The sequence below is a fragment of the Neolamprologus multifasciatus genome, chromosome 2 (assembly GCF_963576455.1).
Source record: "Neolamprologus multifasciatus chromosome 2, fNeoMul1.2, whole genome shotgun sequence".
In the NCBI taxonomy this organism is placed as follows: Eukaryota; Metazoa; Chordata; class Actinopteri; order Cichliformes; family Cichlidae; genus Neolamprologus; species Neolamprologus multifasciatus.
Window position 1 is genome coordinate 20299231 of NC_140440.1, and position 10125 is coordinate 20309355.

At 39.2% G+C, this 10125-nt stretch overlaps 1 protein-coding gene across 1 annotated transcript; it reads left to right on the forward strand.

Annotated features, from left to right (window-relative positions):
* The first annotated feature begins 1 nt into the window (after position 1).
* On the forward strand, positions 2-4291 carry LOC146524276 (uncharacterized). The gene is made up of 3 exons (XM_085176723.1): positions 2-361; positions 715-2661; positions 3334-4291. The coding sequence occupies exons 2-3, from the start codon at positions 2493-2495 to the stop codon at positions 4002-4004; spliced, it is 840 nt and encodes a 279-aa protein (XP_085032849.1). The 5' UTR covers positions 2-361; positions 715-2492; the 3' UTR covers positions 4005-4291.
* The last annotated feature ends 5834 nt before the right edge of the window (positions 4292-10125 follow it).

Sequence of the window (10125 nt, forward strand, 5' to 3'; positions counted from 1 at the left end):
AATAGAAGCAACACCTTGCTCAGCTTATAAATATAATGAAGGTTTCGATGTACTTTTTCTCATGACATTTCTGTTTCATAAATCTGCGTTCAGCCGTGCCTTGCTAGCTGTAGTTGAAAGGAGGTGGTAAAGCAGACTATTAAGGGTATCTAAAACAGCTCAGCTTCCTCCCGTTAATCTCAGCCTGATAAATCTATTGGCCCAATGACATGTCAATCAGAGCATTACCGTGAATGTGTGACTACCCGATTGGGACGACATCATCAGACCCAGTGAAATATACAAAGAAAGATTCACTGTTGGCCACAAACAACATCATCCAACCTTTGACTGTAAACATGAATATTATTGTTTTTTAGAGGTTTAATCAGTACATATATCGATCACCTGATCGATATATGTATTTTTTTTTCCTGCTTATTCTGTTAGTTTTTGTTTTTTGCCCTTCTCCCCCGTCCCTCTTCTCAACTGTTTTTCTTTCCCTCTTTCTTTCTCCCTTTTCTTTCCCCCAGTCAAGTCTGTCCCGTAATCAGCAAGTGAAAATAAAATAAAGAATAAAAGGTGAATCAAATGGACCATTACGGCAAAGCTGGGATGGTCAATTTGGTAAAGAAAATCCGTTGGGCATCTTTCTTCACCTTTAGACAATAATTCTGATGGCAAAAGAGCCAAACGGGACAGGTTAAAAAAAAAAAAAAAAAAAAAAAAAAAGAGGTTTAATCAGTAGAAGTCTTAAAGTTTTCAGCCACATTGTGTGACCCAGTAACTGTTTTCTCTTACAGTCCCACCCACTGAGTTTATAGTTACTTTCTGTCGTCTTAAAACTGTTTTAATAGCAAACCCTTTTTCTACAAGATGATATTTGCTTAAAAGAAATGACAATACATGCAATTTTGGTGCTTTTTTGTTTTGTTTTGGGGGAAGTTGGATAAGAGGCTCTTGTTCCTATTAGAATCATTTTTTTTTTAACAATGTGTTGGTAAATCCCTGACTTACGTAAATTGGTACAATCTCTCCTCGGAATAAAACGGCAATGACACACACACAAAAAGAATGACTCTTAAAACAGTCAGCCGATTTTGAAACGAGCTCTGCCTCCTCGCCCCGTGCTGTTCATTTTTTATGTACAATAAATAATTGTAAGTTGACTTGACGTGTCTGTTTTTGTGTTTTACTTTAGCGTGTGTGAGTCATCTCAGAAAGTATTCAGAACACGTAACTGTTTCGTAAATGTAGTTTTAAACAAATGCACTGTTTTAATCCATCTACATCCAGTAGACTTATATGTGTCGCTTCTCTAAAATTCTGCAAATCTATTCAAAATCTCAAACTGAAGTAACTAAATAATAACAAGTATTCAGACACTTTACTGTGGCCCTCCAAACTGTGTCAGACTGGCAAACTCACGCTGGTCAAACACTTTACACCACATGTCAGGACCAAAGAGTCCCAGGAGTTGTCAGTGGACCTTCAAAATAAAACTCTCCCAATCAGGAAAAGCGCATGCAACCTATTCTAAAGCTCTGAGCGTAACCAGCATCCTCAACAGCTGTGAAATGTAAGAATAGACATTGACTAAATTTGACTGTAATAGCACAAATAGGTCCTATCTCAGATAGGTGATCACTTTAATAGAACCTACCCAGAAGACTTGAAGCCACTAAAAGTACTAATGAAATTCAGAATGTGAAAACTCTGGAACTGATTATCATTTGAATAACACATAAAGACAAAAACTGCATTTCAAAATTGCTTTAAGTTCCCTTGGATTTTGGTCTATTACCTACAGGTCTGTAAGGCACCGTGTATTCTCTCACCAACTTAGTGGTAAGGACAGGAGTCCTAAGGTGAGATGTGTAAACCTTCCTTTCGAGGTTTCTTAAGGTTTGTGGATGGTCATATGATCAATAGAACCAAAAGAAAAGATTTCCCGTATAAACATCTCATATGATGTCAGTTACATAACTGTTTCAAGGAAAACAAAACGAAATTATATCAAACTGCTGTTTTTCAAAATAAAACAGCCTACCTCGTTTATCACAGCAGAGTTATTTTGATTGTTACTCTTTGAATTGGGTCTGATTCTGAGGTTATTAGCCACTAAACGCCACGTTATATAAACTTTTCCACAGACTTTAAATACTCTATAATTATTCTCTGACTTTGAATGAATGACTGTTACTTGAACTGAACTTTTCCTTTGCTTAAGTAACGGAGCCGGATACCACCTGCTCCTCAACCTGACGATGTTAACTCATCCTGTTATGTAAAAATGTGCTGTTCTCATTTTTTTAACTCAGATTTTCGGTTATAGATTAAATAAAGGAAGTGCCGGGGCGGGAAGGTGGAGGGGGCAGTTCTTATATGCAGAAGTGATACCAGACTGGAGATCTTTATAACCGCACTTACAGTCACGCAGTGCCATTAGTGCATGCAAGTGACAGAAGAAGCAAAAGAGGCAGAGGAAAAAGAAGGCCAGTTACTAGGCGGGTATGTTGGCTGAAGGTTTTCTCAGACTGCTGGTGTACAGGGAGGAGAGAAAGTTTGCCTCCAATTCCAAGCAAAAGAGATTGCAGACAAGTGGTCATTGTGCCGATCCATCCAACTGTGCTCGCTCTGACTCGAGCTCTGCAGTCCCAGGGGTGCATTCAGCAGAAGCAGGTAAAAAAAAGAAGCCTTTTTTGCGATTACAAACAACAAAACATGTTGGAACAACTGTCCCATATTAGTGTGACAGACAGTTTATCTGCAGTGGGGTTTATGCAGTAACTTTGTATCCTGCTGCAGTCTAGTTCCCTCTAACTAACAAGCTTCCTCTTTCTGTTAAATGCAAACTTACCAACACACACACATCAACAGTCACTGGTTTAAAATGGTTGGTGTGACACGGTGGTGCAGTTGATAGAACTAACGCCTCACAACAAAAAGCTTTTTCTCTTAACTCAAATTTTAGCAAACTAACAAACTATGAATCTATCCTCTATACGTTTTGTTTTTATTTTATTTTAGTTATTTTTCTTCACAAAATCACTTCATTTAGAGGTTTTTTTTTCAAAGGTGTGGCTTTTATTCTCATTTTATTTAACTATTATGACCTTTTTTTGAATGTAATAGGATAAAGTGTGGTATAGGTGACAATGGATTTATGATTTTTTAAAGGTAAAAACTTGTTGAATCTAAAACTAATAATACCCATATTGTAGTTTGGTTAAATAATTTAACAGCTGTATTAAATAATTAAATATAGCTAATAAGAAGCAATCCATTTGTAAATAATCATTTGTCCTTTAAAATTGTAAGCAAGCATGTAACCAGTTTCTCTTCTGTAATCAGGGATCATAGAGGAAGATCTGAACTCCAGCCAACCCCAGATTCTCAAAGTGGTGCCTCAGAGACCTGTAGCCCTCTCAATCCCTACTGACCTGTACCCCCTTTACATAGAAGACTGTAGCTTGCTGGAACAGTATCCAGACCTGCAGGTGGCTGACTCAGGCCGCATCACACACAATCTACTGAGAACTGCTGTCAGCCAGCATGATTTCTGCATCCAGTCTCCCATCTCTCAAGTTTGTCCAAGCACAGCCCAGCAAGAGCCACAGAATTCAGTACCATCCATACCAGACCAGGGTTATCTAGCAATGGGGGACAGTGTGAACATCAGCCTGGATCTGCCTGGATCGGGGCTAGAGCCCATGTCTAACTCGGTGCTGAATGGGCTGCTGGAGAAACAGCTGGAGGAGGTGTACATGCAGCATCTAACTGAGAACTTAGCTCGGTGCAACTCCCACCTGGGGAACAGCCTCCTGCACGGCCTGGTGCCCCCGCCGCAGCCTAGCAGCCAGTCAGAAGGGCCAGACTCATTACTGGGATGCATGGAAGAAAGCACAGAAGACAGCAGCAGTAAAATTAGTTATCTGAACACCCATAACTTAGTGCCCTGCTCCTCCAACTTCAGCTCCCCAGTGTTGAGGATTTCAGAGGTGGAAAATCCTCATCCGCAATGATCCTGCAAAAGCTTTAAATATTGTGACCTAGACGACTTTGCTTCAGTGCTTCACACCCAAGTTTACACACACACAATTGTATCCACTATATCAGTGCTATTTTTATACAAAGCCTTGCTCTCTTGCTTAAGATGCCTGAAACTTAGCTGCTTTCATATGCCATCTGCTGTTAGATTTGAGTATTACACCACCGGGGAGCTACTTGTTATACATTCAAATGGATTTTACTGACTTATAGTTGGGAATGTGTTAAGTGTTTGATTTATAATAAAGCAAGATATAACAAAGTATCAGCTTGTGGTTGTTTACAACTGCGTTTTATTAATCTGTTGCTTTTTACCAACACCTGTAAAGCCATCTTGTACCCATCTACTTACTTAGACAGCAGAAGGCTGGATATTGACATTTATGTGTGCTATGAAAAAATATGGTGTGCAAAGGTTTTCACTACCAAATAACTGATTCAAGTGTGATTACAAAAAGCCTTCGGACTGCCTGATATCTAATAGAGGTCAGGAGAAAAAGGTGATAATGCTGCCATGTTAGCAACAGAGATTAAACACAACCCCACCGACAAGGCCCCCCTTCAACACAAGCACAAACTTTACATGTTATCGACCAGTTCTATGCAAACGTGTCTGATTAGGTTTCCATGATGATTTCCACGGGTGTATACACATCACCTAGTTTGATCTGCGCTGGCAGATAAAGGAATAGGAGAAAGCAGGTTCTTCCTGTAGTCCTGAGAAAGATGTTACCTTGTTAAGTTTAGAGAATAGGCTTTAGTACAGCTGTTTCCACCATGATTATTAGTAGTAGTGGTGAGGTTTTTGTTTAAAGGGACCCGAAGATCACTCTAGCTTTGGCATCAACTGTCAGAGCAGCAGTCTCAAGAAATATGATTGATCTGGCTGCTAAGAGGAAACACAAATCGTCCTCACAAGTAGACATCCTGCAGTGAGGTTAATGGTAATTCATTAACATGCACCAACATAATCTTTGGAAGCCTAAGGCATGCTATTCATCTGTGAAAAGAGATGGAAAACAGAGATTTAATTGAGGTTATCCTGTAATTAATAGATTAGAATTGGCAGTGTGATCAGGCTTTGTTATATGTAGCCTTTGTGTGGAGATTATGGCAGGTAAATGCAAGGTAATTTAGAGGAGCTAATCTAAAAATTGAATACAAAGACAAAGAACAGGGGTAAATTAGATTTAACTTGTGGGAGATGTATTAGTCCCAAACCGAGTGAACAGAGGAAATTAAGTTATTATGTTTTATCTGATAAAAGCTTGAAGTCTATTGAGATGGATTCAAATACCTCATGTTTGTTGTTAAATGTGTTCATTTGAACCCAGTCTAACTTAACACTTGTTTCAACCAAGTCAAACTATCAGTCCGTGGGTTTTTTTGGTCCGTTTGCTCTGAGCTACAGTCTTTGTATTTTACTATCTGTCCATTACCAGCAAGTTTATAATCATTTTCATCAATTCATTTTTAAGAGTTTTACTTCATCATGAATACATTTTTATTTAAACCACTTCTCAATGACTTTGAGGTTATGCTTAGCATTACCTTTAGCTAAGCGTAGTTAAAGGTAATGCTAAGCATAGACAATGATGGTTAAATGTTTTGGATATTCTTGTAGCTAACTTGTTATTATCATCATCATTTTTAGCCAACTATGAAACAATTCTTCCACTACTTTTTTCTGCTATGCTATTTAACGTCAGTTTAGTGTTTCACAATATGTTAATCCAGCCCGTTAGCTAACAGTTTCAGCTGTTTTTAGCTATACCTTTAGCTAGCTATTTCAAGTATTTATTATTCACTCTGGCCCAGTATTCATGCTATTCTAATCATTTTTGCCCTCTCTTTGTCTATTTGAAGTCCTTATTCATAACTCACGCCTGTTCAGGATCACACAATTTATTTAATAAAATATTTTTAAATTTTTCTGATTAGCAAAGCTAATATTGCCCCATACCAACTACTGAGGTCAGTGGCGGTCCTAGCCTGTTTGGCGCCCTGGGCGAACACTCCCTCTGGCGCCCCCCCCCCCCCCCCCCCCCAACCACACACACACACACACACAAAACATATTAAGGATTGTACATTAACATAAAACTGTTGTACACACACACACATATGAAGAGAGAGAGTATGCATAGTATGCAAACGGCTACCAAACAGCCATCATAATTCATCATACAATGAGAACAGGACAAATCAACAACTGACAATGACTAATTAATATTAAAATCTGTAACATAATGTATTGTTTGGAGTTTAGTCTGTTACTGTTGCTATTTTTATCATTTCTTCTTGGAGCAACTGTAACGCACATAATTTCCTTAGGGATTAATAAAGTATTCTGATTCTGATTGTTTCAGGATGACCTGCCATTATCCAATCACACATCTGCTTACCTGCATCTTTTGCTCGTTTCTCCTCCTCTTCTTTTCTCTTTTTTCTAAACTGAGCACCTGATGGCTTAGAACTTTTCTTGTCCATCTTCCATTGGTTTTAATTTTGCACTCCAGTATGAACACAAATCCCCCAACTCTTGGATCACCACAACATAACCTAACAGACCTACACCTTAGTTCACAGATTCACTTTGTTTATTTCTGGTTTATTTCTGAGATTTCACACAACCCAGGACTCAAATCATGAATACATGATGGGCTTGGATTTACAACATTATGAATGAAATGTGCTCTATTTGGAAGCAGCAGGCCCCTCCTCCCCTTTCGACGGGTTGTGTGTGAGACTTTAAATAATCAAACTGTAAATTCTAAATTTTAAATCGTTATTGATCTCTTTACCCCGAGTCCTAAAGTGTATATTTATTTTCTTACTCTTCTTATATTTATTGTTTGTTTACTTGCACTGCTGTAACTGGAGCCTCGTCGTCTCGACTCTCTATACACTGGACTGTATGTAGCGGAGATGACAATAAAGTTTACTTTGACTTCAGCAGCGAGCAGGCGCACCGAGGGCTCTCGCGCTCACTTTTCGTGTACAGAATTACGAAAAAACATCGGTGCAAATTATAAGTCTGTATCATGATGTCTGGTGTTTTCATGTTTGTTGGTTTGTTTTAATTTTGTTTTATTTTGCGAGTTGGTTATTAGATGCCGCTCCAGCCAGCCAGAGACTCCCCCGCCGCCCCGCCCTCTCCTCCCTGTGTCGCAAGCAGCAGGCGCACCTCGCAAACGGAGGGCGCCCTTACTCCCAGCAAATGGGCGATAGAAAACCGATCGGTGCCTATGCCATTCCCAATATGCGCTGGCTGACGTCGGGGAAGCATGAGTACGAGCATTTTGCCCGTGATGCCGCCCCCCACCACGATGCCGCCCCGGGCAACTGCCCGTGTCGCCCGTATCTAAAACCGCTACTGACTGAGGTATCCCTGAGCAGTGTAAGGCTACCTCATGTTTTGAACCACTTCCCCACTTCACATTGATAACATTATACCTTATTAGGGGCCCTATCCAGTGTAATTACACAAGTCTTTTCAGCTGGTTGATTAGACCTCAGTAAAGGCAGAAGCAAGCAGGAGTTATATAAGGTCCTGTGATAGAAAGTGGAAGCTATTCAACTTTAACAGGTTCCGGCATCATCAAAAGGACGTGGTGTACTGGTATCCATGATGCACGCTGTTTACAGGGATTACAGGACATTCATTCATGCTTTAGCAAAATCAAGTGATATGAAAACCCGTGTCTGAAAATAGATTTTTTTTTTTAAACATAAAACTAAATTATCTGCAACTTAATAACTGAATTAAAATGGCATACCTGATTTAGGCTCGCACACAGGCAACATTAGAAATTTAGATTCAAGTCAGTTCAGAGCAGTTGTCTGACCTGAAACAGGACGGACGGACGGACGGCAGGCAGGAGGCTCTCAGTCAAGTCTGGTGCACAAGACAGTTTCCACCGTTTATAGGTGTGTACACCTACATTACAAAACATTCATGGCTTTACATGTCCTATAATTAAATTGAGTTCTAAGCAAATAAAATTAATGAAGTGATTAAATTAATTAAGAATTAGTAGCTTTATTCTTATGAATTTGCATAAGTGAAAACACTCAGATGAGAGGGCATCTCTACTTATAGCGCAGGTGTATGTGTAAGGTGTGATGAACAGTGACTCTGTGTCATTAAATGTTCTTGTGAACAAGTAACTTGGTATTTAAGTTACTACTGTTAAAGTAAAAGATGAATGAAAAGGGATTTAGGGGGAAAAAAGTAAACCTTGTTAGAAAGATCCGAATTTATAATGTTTGTTTGTGCTGATATTCCCAATTATGTATTATAGAATTATATTTTACATTAATTTTATACATTAATGACAAGTTAGTTGATTATATATTACTTACATACTTTTTCTTATGTAATAATATTCAACATTAAAATTTATGGTTAACAGTTTAGAGTTAATGAACACATTTCACGAAGCTGACAATGGCTTTATTTAACCCATATTTGTGAAATGCATACAAAATAAATACTGTGTAATAATAATAATGATAATAATAATATCTGGCAGACAGATATATTGTATTATAGAGCATAACAGCATGTGATATGACAGGTTTCCTGTGTGGTGAGGTTGTTTAGGATTCTCCATGATGGGTGGTTTGTTCAGTTCATTCATTACCAAAATCATCCACTGCTGCTTTGTAATCCTCCTCCTGGCCATCTCTAACACATCCAACCACTCCAGGATCAAAGAATATTTCTGAGGGTGGCGTGAGTCGGAGTCGAAGGTGAACAAGGGGAACAGGAATAACTGCACAGTCCACGGATGTGAGATTGGGCGGAGCAACGCCTGTCTGTCAGCAATCCATGAGATGGAGGGTGTGTTTACTGATATTACCTCCTTTGTCTGTATCAGTGGCTGAATCGTGTAAAATGATTAAACGCTGTGCAGCATGTAGATGATGGACTGTGTGTATACTGTGTGTAAACTGCAGAGGGTAAAGATGTTTCACCTCTGGTCTGACGTGGACTGACGTGTCTTCCCATCACCTTCCTCACACGCGATTTGAAGTCCGCCAGGTCGATAGTCAGTAAGTTTGGACTTTGTCAACTTCTCCAGTAGAGGAATCAAACAGGATGTTTTTTCCATTTCAATGGTATCTTCTCCTGCTTCAGACTCGAGTTGTAAATATGACTCAGAGTCACAGACGGACCTGCTGCTGCTTAGTTTCTCCAGCTGTCTCCTAACATGGCCAGAAGTTGCAGTCAGGCATTGCGTGTTAATCAGAGGTGGAGAGGTCTGATCCTCAGTGAGTTCACTTGTAGGGAAGAAGGGACAGAGGGGAAAATCACTGAGGGTAGTGAGGGTGTGTAAAAAAAACAAAACAGCTCTTAGCTTTTAAATGTTCTCTTGGACTGGAGAAGAACAACTAACAACTTTCCAGAAGCACAAACAGATTTTAAAGCAACAGAAAAAAAAAATCACATGCCATCTGCCTAACATTTTGGAAAAGGGAACAAGTCACACAAGCAACATATTTTTAACTTTTTGTTTGTTTTCTGTGTAAATGACCCGTACAACTAAACTCACTAAACCAATTATTTTTGTGCACTTATACAGTGGAAGGCTTATTCTGACACAGATCCTTGTGTTTGCAGTGGAACTGACGGACTGCACGCATACTGGCATAAAATATGTAAAGACGATAAACCGAATTTAATAAGAAGCCAGTGGAAGGAAGAGATAATGTCTTAGTTGATAATTAAAGCCTTTTTCTCACCACGAGGCAACATATTTGTAACTGTAATTCAAACTATTTCAATAATCACAACATACCGCATCAACAATAAGTTGCTTGTTTGAAATGAAAGATTGCAAATCAAATAAGCCACAGCAGAACACAAATTCCACCAAATGAAGCACTGCTGCCACAGCATGAGAACAAACACTGAAAATGAGTCCATTGTCGGAGAAGCCCTTTCTCTGCTAGGTAAACAAAATATATTAACAATTATTGCAATCTATCTAAGCTTTGTACACAACAAACCATCAGTGCTAATACCCTGGCTGAATCTTGTGCATGTGTACTTGCATTACTTGCCGTGGGGACACAAATGTGTGTACACAG